Genomic DNA, 17,743 nt, shown 5'->3' with positions numbered 1-17,743 from the left:
ATACTAGTTACTTGTACCACCTGCTTACTTTGTGCAGTTTTTGTGACCCCTGAAGTAAAACACAATCACTCCCTCGTATGATTCCCACGAGACCAATTTCTCCTTAAAAGTTCTGTCCTGTTTTAATCTAGTTTGATTAGGCCTGGCTACCCTTTAATCAAACCCCATCATCAAAACGTACTCAAGTGAGTAACGCTGTGGGACGGTGAGGTTGCCTGGCTGTGAGCAGCTGCCCCAGCTGCACCTGCCTCCTCTGCCGCGGTCCCTGCTCTGCTGAAGCCCCAGAGCCTCTTCCCAGGACCTTCCCGGCGGGGTGCGCAGGGAGCGGGCAGGGGCCAGCGGCCGCACGGCGGCAGGGCGGACGTGGCTGAGGGTGCTGCCACGACCTCGGGGTCCCTGCAGCTCAGGGCAGCAGGGGGCACAGCCGGGAGCCCAGGGTGCGGGCGTGGAGGAGACCCTCACAGGGGGGTGGGTCCTCCTGGCCGAGGCAGGGCTGCGGGCTCCGCGCACGCCGCGTTTTGGCGACGCGCCTTCCAAGGAAACCCCAGGAAGCTGCAGGGCCGCGCTGCCGGACGGGCAGCGGCACAGGGCCCGGCGGAACCCCGCGCCGCGGAGCTGGGAGCCGGCAGGCGGTGCCGGGGAAGAGCGGAGGCACCCACCCCCGCCCGGCCTGCGCAGGGCACCCTCTCCCGCTCGTTGGGCGTTGTTTTTTATTCCCAGTCCGACGTTAAATGACCTGGTTCCTCCCGAAAAAAAACAACCAACCAAAAAAAAAAACCCAAAACAAACAAAAAAAACCCAAACCCGAACAAAACCAAAGAGGGCGAAAAAAAAGCAAACAAAGCGCAAAAAATCGAAAAACAAAACCCCAACCAAACCAAAGCCCCGCATCCTGCGGACAGATGAAACACGAGGAGGGTTTCGGAGCCTCACGAAGACCCCCGGATAAACGGGACGGAGACAGCGAGCAGCCGCAGCCGCCCCGCGGGGCCGCCCCGCCCCGCCGGGCACGCCCCGCACCCAGCCCCGCGTCTGTCCTTGGCACGGCCCGCTGCGGGGTCGGGCAGATCCCGCGCCCGGGCATCCCGCGAAGTAGGCGGGGCACCCAGGGGCGACCTGTACCCGCGCAAAAATTCCTCTCACATTGGCAGTGAGGACCCGGGCGTCACCCCGGGTCGTTATTTTCCTTACTCATAAGTTTAAGGCATAACCCGACCCCGCCCCGCCTCCTTCCCACACCCCCGCGCGTTAGCTCCGCAGGTCACGGCGAGCGACTCGCCAGGCTGCTCCGCGGGATGCAAGTTGAGCTCCCGTTTCCCTGGGCTCTGCACCCAGTCTCGGTCCCGCTTTGTGCCGCGTCAAGGCGCGACCGGCCGAACAACGGCGCGACGTGTCGGGGCGGCATGCAAATGAGAGGCCCGGCGCCGCTGTGACTTGTGGGATGTGCGCCCGGCGCCCGCCAGCAGGGCCAGGGGGCGGGGCCGCCTCAGCCGTGGGGGCGGGGCGAGGAGCGGAAGCGGCGTGATGTCATGTCCGGGTTCCGTTGGCTGCGTCGGGACGGTGGGCCCCGCGGCAAGATGGCGGACCTGTCTCTGGACGAGCTGATCCGGAAGCGCGGCGTGACGGTGAAGGGGAGGTGAGCGCTGGGGAGGGCGGCTCGCGTGGCTCCTGGGTTCTCCCTCCTCGCCGCCCCGCTCCGGAGGCCGCCGGCCGCAGCCTGGCGCGGCGCGGCCCCGTTCCTCGGTCCCGCTCCCATTGGCTCAGGCCCCGGTCCGCGGGGCCGCGCTCTGGGTACCGATTGGCGGGGGTGGCCGTCGCTCAGGGCTGGGGCGGGGGTCTGTCCCCCCGGCTCGGCCCGCCGTGCTGCCCCGTGGGTCTGGCCCCGGCAGGGCAGGCCCGCCCGCCGCCTCTCCCTTCCCTGCACTTCCCTCTCCCGAGACTCCTGGTGCAGCCCATCGCTCCGCTGGTGTCTCGGCCTGCTGGCTTTGCCTCCTGTTCCTCTCCACCGATTAAGCCAGTGATGCTCGCCGAGCAGGGACTCGGCAGTTCCCTCCCCCGCCCTTTCTCCGCCGAGCCCCCTCGGTGTCGGGGCTGCCCTGTACCAGCAGCAGGAGCTGCAGCTCGTCAGGCAGTGCCCTGGGGGTGCCAGGACCCCCGCAGCTCCCGGGAGCGGCGCCTTGATGAGCGGCACGGCGCGTTGTGGGCTGCCCCTGGGAGGTGTCGTCGTGACACCGGGAGCCGGAACTGTAGCAAAGCGGGTCGGGATCCGCACAAGCCGGGCTTCAGGATGCGCCGGCTTCGTCAAAATTGCTGCCCGGCCTTTGGAAACTGTAGTCTCCGCAGCGTAGTTAACGATACCCCAACAGCTTGTTTGAACTGATAGTTTGATGGTTGGACTCGGTGATCACAGAGTTCCTTTCTAGCTATGACGATTCTGTAACGGCGGGGATGTGGAGATTCTTTGTACCGCAGGTATCCCTGGTGTAGGCTGGGCCGTTTACTCCAGTGCAGCTGTGGGCAGTTCTTGCCTGGCTTCCCCTTGGGTAGCTTTTCATCTTCCCTTTTGCCATAGTCTCTTGAAGCTTCTGAAGATATTGTCCATGGATTTCTTCCCATCTGGGCTAGCTAAGTGTGCTTCTTTGGGTTTTTTAAGGATTTATTTATTTATTTATTTATTTAATCGTCATTAAACATTATTAAGTTTTAACACTGAATGTGTGCATTTATATGTCTAGAGTAGTATTTTGAAAGTTATCTGTCAACTTATACTAGCAAAACATTCAATGCATATTTAAATTCTGGTCTAGACAAGGCCTCGGCTTTGTGCTTTCATTCATGTTATCCTGCATATTTGGAACAGTCTTATACTGCTTAATATGCCAAGCACCTCCTATCTCCTTTTTCAAATCCCTCCTTAACTCTTATTTGTTTCAGGAATTCTTTCTGCTTCTGTTTGCTGAACAATAATCCCTTTGCAGCACTGAATGAATTTTTGTGCCTTGCATTTCTCTTGTTTGTCATGTTTAGCTCACATTACAAGATTTCTGAGGTAACTAACTTGACTCTGTGAAGGCTGAATAAACTTAAATAATGAGATGCGTGCTGTCGGGTAGTTTGGATGAAATAAGGAAAAAATATTCACCTATAAGATGTACTAATTCACAAAATACTCAGCCAGAACTAGGAGTTTTGGAAAGTGAATTAGATGTTTGAGATTCCCTTTGATCTCAGGTGCTGTGGCACATTATGCCTGAAAGGTAAAGAGAGTTGCTGCTTAGGATAAACACAAGTCTTCAGAGATGGTGTAATCTTCATTACAGAGTTTCCTAACTTATTTCATTAGTTCGTGTCATTAACAGTTTTAACTATTTCTAGCTTAAATGCTGCTACGGCCCTTTCTGCTTTTGTCTTGGCTTCTTTTATGCTCATTAAAAAGAACCACTCATCAAGCCCTTTTGCAGCACTCTAGCTGAATGCTTTCAACATAGCTAATTTAATGCTTTTTAAAATTGCAGAGGAAGTCTTGTCTTGTGGCTGTTACTTGATGGGTACTGTTAGTCCTCTGTATTACTCTGGGTACATTTCAATAAATGGTCTTAATAATACTCCTGTTTCTTCTAGCTAGTGCATGGATCTCTGCACTGAAAAAAACATGACTGTAAATAATGTTAAGATTGTAGGATTAGATCAGGAAATACTGATACAAAGCTGTATGAAGAATTAAAATGGCATTGTCTTTTGAATTTGTGGTGTTAGCCTTTTGCGTATTAAAACAAATTCTAGATACCTACTTTTAGATTTCATAATACTGGAGAATAAATTTCAGGAGGTAGATGAACACTCTAGTTCTCTGTAGCTTATTTTGAATTTTAAAAATCTGACAGCATGAATATTTTTTCAGTACCTTAACATGAAAATTTCTTGTACCACTTTGTCATCTCAAAAAAAAAAAAAAAAAGAAGAAACCAAATGGAAAAAAAAAACTCAAAAAATGCTTGAAGGAGAAACTGAATTAAAAAAATGAGACAAGCTGTTCTCTTTTAGGGGAGATGTTGGCAAAGTGGTTCAGATGTGTAACAAAAGCTAGTTTCAAGTTTCACTACATAATGGGCTGCTTCTTGGTAATACTTCTGTACAAGTGCTGTCCTATCTGCGGGCTGTTATCTTTCTGTGCTCAGTATTGTGATCAAGACGTGCTTAAAAAGTAAAGGCCATTGAGTGCAGCAGTTCTGTTAGTAGATTAAAGAAGAGGCAGTGATGTTAAAAAGTAATTTGACTGCTAATTATTTCTGATGGCTATTAATCGACTTTGAAAGTGGTAGCTTTGAACTGGGATTGCTTGCACATCCTAAAATCCAAGCCTCTAGTTCCCACAAATTTTAACTCGCTGCCCAGAATTCTTGAAGTCATGTGTAGTTCTGTGTTTCATTTGTATCAAGACATATTACTATATTAGAAAAGATGCTTTAGAAGACCTGCTCAGTCCTGAAGCTAGAAAGTCTGCTTCTATTTCTGCTTGTCTTGAAAGGTTTCCCCAAAGTACCCAAGTAGTTAATTAATTTTGTTTAAATGTAGTATGTACTTAGCACAGCTGAAGTCAGACCCTTTGCTTAAGTTTGTGAATGTGAGCTTAAGGATGGATCTGGGAAATCAGTTCCTCAGCTGTTTATGGAGAAAGTAAGGTCCAGCATAAAACAGCTTAGGAGTTCTACAACAGTATTTGGAAATCTAACCTGAGTGGATTTCTGTGCAGTAATAATGAGCATTTGTTTGCAGCAACACAAATATTTTTATTGATACTGCATCACATCTTAGGATGCCTGAAACCCCTTTTTTTTCCTTGTCTTTTTTTTTTTTTTTTTCTCCCAGGCTTAACACAAGACCAGTGTTTGGAGGCGTGAGGTCTCGCGTTGGGATCCAGCAAAATCTTCTGAACAGACCATCGCCAGCTGTCAGCTTCCAGCGGACATTTGATGCCCGACAGAAGATAGGACTCACTGATGCCCGACACAAACTGGGGGTTAAAGATGCCCGTGAAAAACTGGTTCAAAAGGACGCTCGGTTCAAAATCAAAGGGAAGGTGCAGGATGCTCGAGAGATGTTGAATTCCCGTAAACAGCAGAGTGTTGCTGCTGAAAAGGTGACCAAAGTGGTGGATGCCAGAGAGAAGATCAGCTTAAAAAGGAGCGTTCCAGCTGCTATCAGCCCAACTATGGGGACAGTAAATCCAGCCATGAAAATCACCAAAACTATCCAAGTAGGTCAAGCAAGCCACCTCCGAGTCCTTCAGTTGTTTTACAGCAGTCCAGTGAAAATGATAATAGTTATATGAATATGTTTCTGATAGAAGAGATGATGATACAGTTCAGTCCAACCTGTAGGGCAGGATTCAGAGCCTTTTGGGTATTCTTCCTAGGGCTTTATGTAGAATCCCAGTTTTAGTTTAAATTTTTATTTGAATTTTGGGCTCATGAAGACTAAAGCAGTGCTTCTGCCAGTATTAAAGTAGAATGGTTAAGTAGCCTCTTTCCCAGCAAAATGCAAAGAAAATGTATGTGTTTTGTTGTTCTTTTACCACCTTTGCAAGTCTGTTGTGGTGGATTGTCCTGTCTAGATAACTGGTTTGTCTTAGTGGTGAGACAGCAGTTCAGAATATACAGATGTGTTTGTATCTAAGAAGATACAAAATTCAGTGATCCCTTTAACAATTTCTCTCTGTCTACTTGTCTGGTTTTCAGCAAAGCCTTGGCTTCCAGGAAGTTGCCTGATGACACAATGCATTCCTGCTGAGGTTCCAGATTTGTTCCAATTGCAGTTAATTCAGTCGATCACCCTAGTCTGCTGATGTCCTTTGGCAGTTTTCTAATTTCACTCTGCTGTGTACACAGTAACTTGATTCTTAGCAAACCTCTCCAAGTAGCAACTGCTGTCGAGCTCTGTGTGCGATAGGTAGAGTCAGCAGAGAAGTTTCCAGACTGTCAGGATTGTTATTTGATGAGTGATGTTGTTCCTCACTTGTACAAGTACGTAACTGAAGTTCTCAGGCTTTTCATTTTCCTCCTCCCAAAGATCAACAGTGTGCTTACTCACTGAGAGCCTAGCTGATTCTGCTTTCTGTTCAGCTGTGGGTTTTGCTCAAGAGCATCCAGTGTATTTCTTCTGTAAAATTAGCCTAGCAAGTTCCCTTTTACTCTGCAGGTAACTGCCAGGCTGACCTGAGAAAGGACTCGCAGCAGTAAGAAGGGCTAATCGCAGAGCAATAGAGCTGTCTGTTCAGTAGTCTTTAATTAGTTGGGTAGTTAGCACTCATGCTGACCTAAGCCAAATCACCACCATCAGCCATTAGGAGCCAGGTATTTTCTATGAAGTTTCTAGGAGTTAAAATAGTTGCTGGAGACTCGGTACAGAAGCGATTTGCTCCAACCTGATTTGTGTGTGACTCGGTTTTACCTACAGTACTTTCTTTGTTAGACAACATATTGCAAGAAAAAAATATTGTAGAATTTAATAGTGATCAAGGCTGTAGACAAAACTGCGCATATAAGCAATTACTAAATAATTTTAAAAAGATTTATACAGAAATTCCAAATTGCCCGTGCCCTCCCCTCTTCCCAAACATAGGAGCAGAAACAAGCTAAAGTGTCCTAATCTGAGATGCAGCACACAGCTCTAATGTACTGTACTGTGGCCTTGTTTCTCATAAGGGAATAAAAAAGGTCTTTGAAACCCAAACAATTTCCATAGCTCAGCTGGTGTTTCTGTAGGGCAGGTACCTTTGTTTATGAATTGATTAGCAAATTGAAACATGAGTGGGGGTGCTGTGGTGTAAGTTACGTTCCAGAGAAAATGCAAATCTGACAATCTACTGCCTGTATGAAGTGTTTTTGTAAGACCCATTCTTTTTTGTAATGGAGAGCTGCCAGCTTTTTCCAAAAAAAAAAAAAAAAAGGTCATTTTTGAGAGAGTTGCTGCTTGATTTCAGTTGTTGATTAGCACAGCTGCATTCCCTGGCTACTTCTGTTGTGGTTTCCCTGTTTCATGGAATAACAGGCTGCAGAAGGGTCAGCTACACTACCTCATGCATCATTTTATTCCTGCTCTAGTGTGAAGGGACAGTATATGCTTCCCCTTTGAAATGGAATGGAGCTGAATTGTGTTGTGTCCCAACTTGCTGAGTTTGGTGGAAATAGCTATCTTTGGTTCTCTGTAGCATGAAAGAAGAGCAGCTTACTGACTCATTTACCCCATGTATGGTTCCATGTGGACAGAAATGTAGATGATAGAATCATAGAATGTTTTGGGTTTGAAGAAATCTTAAAAGATCATCTAGTTCCAACCCCCCATGTTGGCAGTGCTGGAGTTGAGTTCTCTTTCCACTCATCTTGTACTAAAATGCAAGTAATTTGAATTGGACCTTAGGTTTTTAATTTCTTCAGTTGAGTGAAGATATCTTGTATTTAACAGGAAACATAGGTAATATCTAATAGTATAGATAATACATTGCAAGAGCAGGAGAGTGAGCTTCATTTAAGTGGTCTTGGAATATCAACTAACAGCTCTCATCTTCTGAAATGGGGATCTGGTGGTCCATAGTGTTAATGTTCTGGTTCTTTCTCTCAACTGTAGCAGAAAGCTCCAGTTCCTGGCCACTCTCATCCATCTGGAATGAGGATCAATGTGGTGAACAACCATACGCACAAACAGGTGTGTGTTTGCTCTGTGCTCTTCTTTTTTTACCTCTGGGGCAGGAAACAAAGTGTCCATAAACAGTGGCAGGTGCAAAGAGAACTTTAGGAAGGAAAGAACTGTGTTTGGAAGTTCTCTAACAGTTTAGCTTCCTGTTCTTGTGGGGTGAAGATACTTTCATGGTAATTGAGGTTTTAATTTAGCCTGATTGATCTTGATTCCTTTGTGTTACATGAGTGCAAAGTAGGTATTCCCAATTTTTATCTGTATGTGTTAATGTTTGGGTTTTTTCCTAGAGACTGACCTTTAGCGCTCTCTTTCTGTAAATTTCTCAGTGACACCACATGATATCAAGTTTTGGTTGTTCTGATTCACCATCCTGCCAGCCTCCTCAGAGAACGGATATACTTGTTCATGGTTAAATGTTCTACAATGAGATGGGAGAGGTTGTAACCTTCCTGTGAAATTCCAGATGTGGGTCCCTGCTGAAAACATGACAGTGAATTATGTTAACTGGAATTCTGATGTACTGTCAGAGTGTCTTTATCCCTTACCAATCCAGCTGTGTCTGAGGAAAACTCTAGAATTTTTGCTGTCTGTTTGGGATTAATTTTAAATGCCTTTGTCACATCCTCTAGCTATTCAGCCACCTTACTTCCTTAGGTGCTTTCAGAGAGGAATTACGTGTTTTTATCACTTTTTTTGTGTGTGTACATAAATTACTAGATGAAATACTGAAAAACTGTCATTCACAGTATTGTGTCCTGTTTTGATTTGGGTTTTTTTGCCTCAGTTATGGTAACTGTAGCTGTTTGTGTATGTTACCTCCGTTGACTTTCTGCTCTCACCTATCCCAGATGCTGTCACTTAAGGAAGTGTCTTCATTATGCTGATGCCTGATCACTATAAGCTTTGAATTCATTTCACTTTGTCTCATATTCAAGTAATTTATCCTACTGACTAGCATTTTTTCCCAGTTCTCTGCACAATTCTGCATTGTTCTACTATCCCTTTTGTGCCTTTCCTTCATGGCATTACTGTAAACCAGAATCTTGCTGACTATGACACACCACTTATTCTGCAAGCTCTCATTGCTAATCTCTCCATTTTTCTTCAACTTTCTACTGAAATAATGAAAAGCTGTGTTGAGTTGTGACTTATGTTCTGGGCAGTGATGTGTGTGTATAGACTTTTTCTTAATGTTATTTACCGTCCATTAAAAATATTTGTGTAGGGATTAGCCTGAGGATTTTAAGACAGGGTTATGGGTGTTAAGGTGAACTGGGAAATTAATTACTGATTCAGTAAACCTCCTAGTGCAATGTTTTCTTGTGCCAGACGGGTATGTGGTGTGCTAAGGAAAGCAGGCTATTCAAAAGGATGGTTTGGTTCAGATGTAGTTGCCTGGCATCTGCTTAATTTAAATTTTAAAAAATAATCATATGCACAGGCTTTGCCTTTAAAGGTAGCAAGATGCTAAAAAGTAGGACACTGAGGCTTTATTCCATTAATGCAGTTTCATCAGTCCAGATGAAGTTTAGGAGTACACTTGGGGAAATAGCTTTACTGTGGTGTTTCTGGAGAAGTTTGGTGGTTTTTACGCTGGCTTTTTGAAATGGATTTGCATACCCTCAGCTCTAGGTCCCCAAACTGCAAGGACAGGAGTAAAGTACAATGTAGTCACTCATGTTCATTACCTGAAGAAATCTGAAGGCAAGGGAAAGAGTTACCTATTGAGGAAATTATGTCTATATTAAATCTACCTGCCTGTAAACTGTTACCTTGCTCCTCTTCAGGGTCTGTATGACACAGAAGATGATGATGAAAGTGTCTCTCCCCTTACTAGCAAACAGATGAAAATCACCACTACAAACAGTTTCCTGCACAACGCGGTAAGGGGTTATCTGAACAGTCCCCACCACGCCATGCTCACATTGGGTGGACACACAGGCTGCAGCTTTACAGGGCTTGTGTTCTTTTAAAGTATGTAATCAATGCTTTCTCCTGAAATGTTTGCTATTCACCCCATCTTTCCCTTTGCACCAATGCTTCTAGTGCTTTTTTGGGACAGAGTCCCTTTTAGGCTAACTGTGATTTGTATGGGCCTTTTGCAGCCAGAATGTGCACTTTCTACCTTGCTGGCAGGTTGCTGCATGTTAGCTCTTGACTTTTGTTGGGGAAGTGCTTTGAACCTATCTCGTTATTGTTTGAGCAGGCAAGGAAGGGAAGCTTTCTGCTGCTTCTAGAGACTGGACAACATCAAAGCAGGAACTCTCTTGTGATGCAAAATCTTAATTGGCAGCACGTTGGGGAGTCCTGTTGCTCTGGAGAAGATGGAAATTCAACACAGGCAAATGCAAAGTCTTGTTCTTGGGATGGGATAACCCTCTGCAATTTAAGTGGAGAACTGACTGGCTAGAAAGTGGCTTTGTAGGGACAAGCCTGGAGGTCCTGCTGTGTGATACACTAAGAATGAATTAGCAGTGCATCCTTGCAGCAATGGAGGCCAACCACAGATTGCATGTTAGTAAGATCATAACCAGCAAATCAAGGAAAAGAATTATTCCCATCTGTTTGGCAGTTAGAGAATGCACCTGGAGTACTGTGTCCATTTTGGGGCTCTGTGATACAAGAAAGACACTGACACACTGGAGCTAGTACTACAGAGTGGTCGGGGCAGCACTGTGTTATGTATGTGCATGGAGAGGGTGAGAGAGCAGCATCTCTTCAGGCTGTAGTGAGAACTGTCCGCTCTCTTTCACTGCCTAATGCATGATCATGCAAAAGGCAAACCCAGGTCCTTTTCTGGAGTGAACAGACAGAAGATGAGTAAACAAATGTGTTGCAGCAAAAGAAGTTCTGGTTGGATGATGAGGAGAGGCAGGGGATTGTGCAGTTCTCAGGATACTGTTCAGCCTCTGGCATAGGGCTGCAGAGAGGCTGTGAAATCACTGTTTTCAGATATTTAGAGTTTAAGTGGATAAGGCTCTGAGTCAAGCTGATGTGTCTTTGAATCTGTTTCAGACGTGTTTTTGACATAGATTTGCCCTAAATTATTCTGTGATTCTGAGAAACCAAATTAATGTGGTTTTAGCATCACACAAACTGTCTAGTGCAATGATTATCCCATGGTTTTCTTCTCATGTAGGTATTCAGAATAGAGCATCTGGCCATTTGAAATCCTTGAAAACAGTCTTATGGGGTTGGTTTTCAGGAGTAAATGTTTTATCTCCAGTGTTTAGTCTGGCTTCTAACTGGAGTAGTTCCCACTAAAACTGTCATGTGCCTTGTCTTTGTGTGCCCTAGATTGGTGTTTCTGAAGAAGAGTTGCTGTTTGTACTAGAGCAGCTCAGTCTTATTGTTAATGAGCAATCTGTGCATCCTTGTAGTGTACTTGAAAGTCTTTGGATAAAAGGAGCTTTTCAAATTCAAATCTCACTTGTAAGGTTCATTTAAAAAGACTATGCAAATAAAAAGTGCTGTCAGTGAGGGAAGTGCTCTTTTGGGATAATCGTACACCCAGAAACTTTAGTTGATTTTTGTCTTGGATCTGAAAGTCTTCAGTACTGTAGTGGTTTTGACGCGAGGAAGGACAAGCAGTTATTGATGCCTTCTAGTAATGCTTTCCTGCTGTTGGCTCTTGAAGAAGAGGGATGACTTGTAGACTGCAGCTCTCAGAGATGCTGTGTTCTTTTTACTTGTAGGCTGGGCTGAGTGGCAATAAATTCTCTCTGTCCAAGACTGTTCCTCTCACTAAAGTGGTCCAGAATGATACATACACAGCTCCACCTGCACCTCCCTCTCCTATGCGGACGAAGGCCTTGACAAACATGTCCCGAACCTTAGTGACAAAGGAGGAACCTCCAAAGGAACCAGCACCTGTTGAGGTGAGCTTAGGGCAGTGAGAGATGCTCTTTGTAAAAGTTTCTGAAACATCTAAAACTGAGCAGCTCATTTCTGCCTGGCTTCCACTATTCTTTTTGGGACTACATCAGGCTTATTCTGATAACTGCAAGTCTTGTCTCAAGAATTTGAAACCTGTCTAAATATCCCATTCTTCAGTATTTATTGAGACTGGGTATTCTCAGACAGTGCAACTTGGTTGCAGTGATCTTGCTTCTCTCAAGCTTTCTATCTCGCATGGGAGCACATGGTCCTGGAGGAATCCATGTTATAGCAAGGGGACAGTTTTTGTTTGGACCATCCATGGTGGCTTTTATGTCCATAGAGGACATGTCCATACTGGACCTCTAGAGCAGTTTGTCTGGAATTGCTTTGTCCAACTGCCTGAGGTTGGGTACAGGCAACCTGCCAGGTGTTTCCAGGTATGTTGAGTTCAGCATGCCCTCAGAGGGTGGGAGCTGTATTTTGAAGTTTGCTGGCTGGCTCTGAGTGCAGCAGAGATATGTGCTTAAAAGTGTGGGAATTACTGTGTATTTATGCAGATTGAGTTAGTTTTATACTTGGGGGAGAGAAAAGTTACTTCAGAGAGAAATTAGCATGGAAAAGGGGCTCCTTTTCACCATCAGATGAGCTGGGCTTCTGTAAGCATTGTTACTTCCCAATACTAGCTGTGGCTCTCTCCTTTGTATGTGTGTGTACAGACTTGCCCAGATATCCCTTATATTGGTTTTTTATAATGCTTTCTCTGCTGGGCCTCTTGCGTGTTGCACTTCTGACCTTTTTTATGTGATGCATTTTTTGTGTTGGCAGCTGGCATTCAGTCCTTTGGAAGGCACAAAGATGACCGTAAACAATCTGCACCCCCGAGTCACAGAGGAAGACATTGTTGTGAGTGTTGCTTACTGCCAAACTGTGGATGTGTGAAGCTTCCTTCCTTTATTCTACTTCTTTTGATAATTCACTTGATCTAAGATGGGGGGTTGCTTTCCATGCAAAAACTTTGAGTTCCTAATTTTTTGTTGTTTTGGTTCACTTATTTTTAAAAGTGTGTGCTTAAGAAGGTGGGACAAAATCCCATCTCTAGGGTGAACTGAGGTACCTGGCATCATTTAGAATAGTTAGTGCCAAATGATGCTTGATGTTCTCTTTGAATTTATGCCCCCATCCAAATTATCTAGACACTTTCATTCTCCGCAGGCTGAGAATGAACCTGGTCTTCATGTCTTGACAGCTGGTATAGAGCACTGGCCTTGAACTTTTTTGATTGCATTGGGTAGCAGCATGGAGCTTTGGGCAACCTGTATTACTGCTGCCAAGTGCTTGTACCATAGCTAACACCGTAAGGCAAATGGCAGGATTCTCTCTGCTAAGCAGGAGGGGTGGTGCAGTTAGGAAACAGCCTTTCTCATTCAGTGTCTTCGGTTGAAGCGGGACCTTTGTGACCATGGTCGTGACTGACTCTCTGCCCTCAGGAGCTGTTCTGTGTGTGCGGCGCTCTGAAGCGAGCCCGGCTGGTTCACCCTGGAGTGGCTGAGGTAGTATTTGTGAAGAAAGAAGATGCTATCACAGCATATAAGAAATACAACAACAGGTGCTTAGATGGTAAGTTTGAGGCCAGAGTAGCATTTGGGGTAGATAAATCAACAAAGACTTTTCCCCCTTAGCAGAGAGTTTAAAAGCATCTCAGATGCTTATATGCTACTGAGAAAGAGGAAATTGCAGAAACTCGGTTGAAGAGCTAGATAAAGTGATATGCTGCTGTGTAACTAGCTGAATATATGCAGTTTATTTAAGTGAAGTTAAAAAAAATGTTTAGCTAGATATAGAATGCTCAAATCTAGAGGCAGGTTCCTGGTGATTCTGCTGGTCTAACTTCAGACTAAATTTCTTTTGTTTCTAATGCACTGCTGAGAGGTAGATAGTCCTTAGGCAGGCTTTACCTGCTTACAGAATAGCTGTTTGCAAAGTACAAGTAAAATTATTTGCAAAATTCTCAAGGCATTATCACAGACAATTTGAATGGGACCTGTAAAACAATTGGTATCAGCTTCTCTGTAAACTTTGAATAATGCAGTTGTTAATCTGGATCCACCTGCAGTGTTGTTGAAGGATGAAAGTAGCTGTTAATTTTTAGGTGGAAATAGATGCTTTTTCTTTCTGCAGATGAGTGACATTACAAATGTGAGATGAGGAGCAGACAGCTGAGAATGGGAGATTCTCTTTGTGTCTCTAAGGGTTTTGTACCTATGTAGCTTCTTTATGAGTGTGATTCTTCATATTGTACTGAGTGTTTTAGTGACTCTTTGCTGCAATGATATTGCAACAAAAGATGTATTAGTTGTTCTTTTGTTTCCCAAGAATGTGGAACTCTTACTTGCACTCATGTGTGATAATTCTGGGGTCTTGCCTTATGATGATTGTGGTAGAAGGACTTTACTTGTGTTTTTGTTTAGGTCAACCAATGAAATGCAATCTTCATATGAATGGGAATGTCATCACTTCAGACCAGCCTATACTGCTGTAAGTATTCATTGGGTGGGGAGAAGAACCAAGCAACCTGTTTGCAGGGTCTGCTTTAGGATAACTTGAGGGGAAAAAAAACTCTTGACAAATTGTTGTTCCATGAATATTGTCCTTCTCTTCCTCTCTGTGGTGCTCTGTCTCGAGCTGAGTGCAGTGTATTTTGACTCAGTAGCATTCCCAGCCCTGAGGTTCGAAACAAGTCTGAGACAAAGAAATTTTCTTGTGAGGAGAGCATACTTAAAACCTTAATCTCTAATATTGGGAAGGGGGTAGCACCAACAACAGTAAATGAAGACGTAGTGTTAAATTTTATTCCATAATGAGAAGTTAAATACTGTTTTGTTGTGTTTTTTTTTTTTAATCCTCCAGCCGATTGAGTGATACCCCTTCAGTGAAGAAGGAAGGAGAACCACGCCGGTCAAGTGCAAGTGCCTCCTCAAATCCCCCAGCTGAGGTGGACCCTGACACTATCTTGAAGGCACTCTTCAAATCCTCAGGGGTCTCTTCCTCTGTGCAGCCCACAGAATTCAAAATTAAACTCTGAGAAGGGGGAGTAAGCAGTGGACTGGAAAATTGAAGTTGGGGAATAAGAAAAGTGCAGGAGTGCAGATGTTATTTACATTTGCCTGCCTTGAAATTTGTTTTCTATGATCTCTACCTTATTGTACAGTAGTGTTTCCTCTTGTGTGTGTACTTTCTGTTTTCATAGTTGGAGTTTTCTTCCACGGTATTTTTTCCAAAAGAGTAATCTCCCCATTCTGCCAGTAATGTATTACCAAGCATATACCATGTAACTCCCTCCTTTACTCCAAAGCCCCTAGTGGCCATTAAAGTGCACATAGACTTGGAGGGAAGGAGTAGTGATCTCCTTCTCTTTTCTTCTGACTGACCTTTAACTGAAAAGTGCATCCCCTTGATTATCAACAGGCAAGAACACCACACTGTTTCTGCAAATGCTGCATGGGGTACAAAGTCAGGTGTGGCTCTGTACAGGAAGGACCATCTTGCATCTTTGCCTTGTATGCATTCAGTAGCATACTGCTTCATTCTGGCTGTCGGATATTTTTCTGCTCAGCAGCTGTTACATTGAGAAGAAGTGTGAAAAACTGAGCTTCCCACTGTGTATACAAGCCAGCGGAGGCAGCAAGAGCATAGGAACATGTTCCATTGTGCTGTGGGAGGGAAGCTTCAACTCTGGTAATGGAGAGAGGTGGGGGGAAGAAAAGGCTCTGGCATCTGGACAAGGAATGTATTTGCCTCTTGGGGTCTGGCCCAGTTGCTCTCTTCTTTCTGGACTGAAAAATAAGAACCAGTCTTGTGTTCAGAGCTAGAGAAATCCAAGTGTTTCACTCCTAGTAGGCTACTGCATCCTCCTACTGATGCAGGGGTGTTAAATTTTTTTTTCTTACTTTTTAGTCTCTTAGAGAAGAGCTGGGGCCTTTTTCAGATACTAATACACGGGAAGCAGTCTTTTCTTGTGCCTGAGAACTCACTTCTTCGAGGGATGTCACTTGGGCAGTGTTTGACCTCTGTGCAGGGGTGCTGCTCCGTGCATGGGTTTGAGGAATGATGCTGCACCTGTGGCTTCAGGGAGAGGCTTGGAGGCAGAGCAGTTAGCCCTGTGTAAGGAACACATAGGAGGGGGGTGTTAAGTCCCATGTAGAGCAGTAAGGGTGTACTTTAGGCCAGTGAGCATCCATGAGGAAGCCAGAGGCCACTAGGTGGCAATTGAAATGCGTCCTTTGTTAGTACAGCATTATTGCCATGGATATTTGAAGTCCCAGTAGCTCCATTCGTTTGTTCAAATTGTGTTATAAGAGAAGAAAGCAAATAGTCACTTCCAGAATCTGGTTGGGGTTTGAACTTGATCCTTCTAGCTAGGAGACTAACCTAATCCATTCTGTTCAGCTCCACTGAACTTTAATGAGCTCTGTAACTCTTGTAGGTCCAGATTCCATTTATTTGTCAACCCCCACGTTTCTTTTTCTTTCTTGTTCTGTATTAACTCTTTGCTCAATCTAGCTTGCGCAAACCATTCCTCTGTCTCACTGTATCCCTTTTGGCCATGGAAGTAACCGAGGACTTGGCAGGACTTGTTTTTTTGGAGTATTCTTTGGTTTGGAAGCCAATTATGCCATTATTGGTAGGGTGCTTTGTGTGAACAGCAAATGTTTGTAGGAGAGGGGACCTAAGACTGCTATTCTCCTTTTGGTTGGTTGTTTTTTTTTTTTTTTAGATTGCCCATCAAACATCTGTGTTTTATTAAAAAAACTAAAACTGGGGGGGAGGGTAAGGAAACTAAGGGTTGGAGAAGATAATGTATTACCTGTTTCTGAATAAACGTTTGTTATACAGATAGTGGATTCTAAGCCTTTTTAGAAACTGTGAAGCAGCTAAGGATGGGTAGAGTTGTTCCAACATTGCATCAAGCATGCTTTTGAAGAATGTAGAAACTTCAAAACTGATAATGTGATGAAAAGCAAGAGGACTCTGGATGAGAGAATTGATACTCATAAGTCTTCTAATCTGGACCATTGAAATGAGTAGCTGATTCTTGCTGCCAAGTGAGAGCAGTTTTTGTCCCCACCTAGTTTCCATTCTGTTGTCTCAGAAGAATGGCCCTTGTAATTTAAAAGTAATTTTATGTTAAAAAAATACAGCTGTGAAATCGGAGTACCTGTACTATGTGAAGTAGGGTACTTTTTATTACCAGCTCCACAGAAAGCTGTGAAAATGTGAAGACAAATGTATTGAGTGCCTGTCATGTCTCTTCTGAAAGAATGAGGAGATTCAAGCTTTTTTTTTTATTACTGGAGTCCATTCCAAAAAGCCAAATAGCTGGATGCACTTTGGTTAAATTGTGCACTCTGATAAGGTTAACTGTGATTAATGTGGTGACTTAACAGTTCCTTGCAAGAACTTCTGCTCTGGTCTCTAGCTCTGTGTTCTATGGCAGTAATTTTTAATTATTTTTGTAATGAGTGAAGTCAGTCATTGTGTGAACACGACTCCATGACTTGTTTTATAGCAATGTCTTAATGTGCATTGCTCCTGCTGTTCTCAGTTCACTCTCTGAAGTTACTGTGGTCCTCTAGTGCTTCACAGTGTACCTTCTTTCCTTGGGCACTACAGGAAGAGTATCCGGTTATTCCTGGTCCTTTTCAAGCAGTTCACCTTGCAGCTCTCTGGTTTCTGCTGGCTGTCCTGCATCGGTCATGCTGGCGTTGTTTGGATTCCACTGAGCTCACCTACCACCTCCTGACCTCGCGTCTGCGCGTCTGCCCTCATGCAGCGTTATGATACTGTCCTTTGGGTTTTGCCTGGGCTCTTAGAGAACATAACGTGAAGCACTGCATGAACTAATTCACTATGGCTGGCCAGGACAGGTGGTACGTAATTTTTAATAGTTTCTCTCTTTTTCCTTTGCATTTTTTTAAAAACATGCCGACGTGGAGCGTGATGCACCATTTTCAAGTTGTCTGGTGAACTTTCCTCGGCTTGGCATGTACCACTGCTTCTGGCCGTGTGCATTAACTTGGATATTTGGTTGGTTGAGTCACTTCTCCGTGTCGTTTATCTTCGTTTCATTGGCCTGTTTTCACCTTGCACATCCATCTTGCTCCGACGTCTT

The 17,743-nt window shown here is 44.5% G+C and overlaps 1 protein-coding gene and 1 non-coding gene across 5 annotated transcripts; one reads left to right on the top strand and one right to left on the bottom strand.

The window, feature by feature from the left end:
* Positions 1 to 1,060: 1,060 nt before the first annotated feature.
* Positions 1,061 to 1,208, bottom strand: LOC127380318 (U12 minor spliceosomal RNA). Its single transcript, XR_007888477.1, has one exon. It is a non-coding gene; the product is annotated as a U12 minor spliceosomal RNA (small nuclear RNA).
* Positions 1,209 to 1,512: 304 nt separating this feature from the next.
* POLDIP3 (DNA polymerase delta interacting protein 3) lies at positions 1,513 to 16,470 on the top strand. 4 transcript variants are annotated; one of them, XM_051637014.1, is made up of 10 exons: positions 1,513 to 1,636; positions 4,870 to 5,257; positions 7,630 to 7,704; positions 9,483 to 9,578; positions 9,902 to 10,036; positions 11,391 to 11,573; positions 12,400 to 12,477; positions 13,062 to 13,191; positions 14,043 to 14,109; positions 14,482 to 16,470. In XM_051637014.1, the coding sequence occupies exons 1-10, from the start codon at positions 1,530 to 1,532 to the stop codon at positions 14,654 to 14,656; spliced, it is 1,434 nt and encodes a 477-aa protein (XP_051492974.1). In that variant the 5' UTR covers positions 1,513 to 1,529; the 3' UTR covers positions 14,657 to 16,470. The 4 variants fall into 4 exon arrangements, with proteins under 4 accessions (XP_051492974.1, XP_051492965.1, XP_051492994.1 ...); XM_051637005.1 differs by having other exon boundaries at positions 7,627 to 7,704; XM_051637034.1 differs by lacking the exon at positions 9,902 to 10,036 and having other exon boundaries at positions 1,514 to 1,636.
* The last annotated feature ends 1,273 nt before the right edge of the window (positions 16,471 to 17,743 follow it).

The sequence above is a fragment of the Apus apus genome, chromosome 1 (genome assembly GCF_020740795.1).
Source record: "Apus apus isolate bApuApu2 chromosome 1, bApuApu2.pri.cur, whole genome shotgun sequence".
Lineage (NCBI taxonomy): Eukaryota > Metazoa > Chordata > Aves > Apodiformes > Apodidae > Apus > Apus apus.
Note: the sequence above shows the minus strand (reverse complement) of the source record. Positions and strands in the feature narration are given on the sequence as shown.

Coding starts and splice junctions, on each gene's coding strand:
- POLDIP3 (XM_051637005.1), top strand. CDS start 1,530: ATGTCCGGGTTCCGTTGGCTGCGTCGGGACGGTGGGCCCCGCGGCAAG. Junction 7,705..9,482: donor ACAACCATACGCACAAACAG/GTGTGTGTTTGC, acceptor GCTCCTCTTCAG/GGTCTGTATGACACAGAAGA. Junction 9,579..9,901: donor ACAGTTTCCTGCACAACGCG/GTAAGGGGTTAT, acceptor TTGTTTGAGCAG/GCAAGGAAGGGAAGCTTTCT.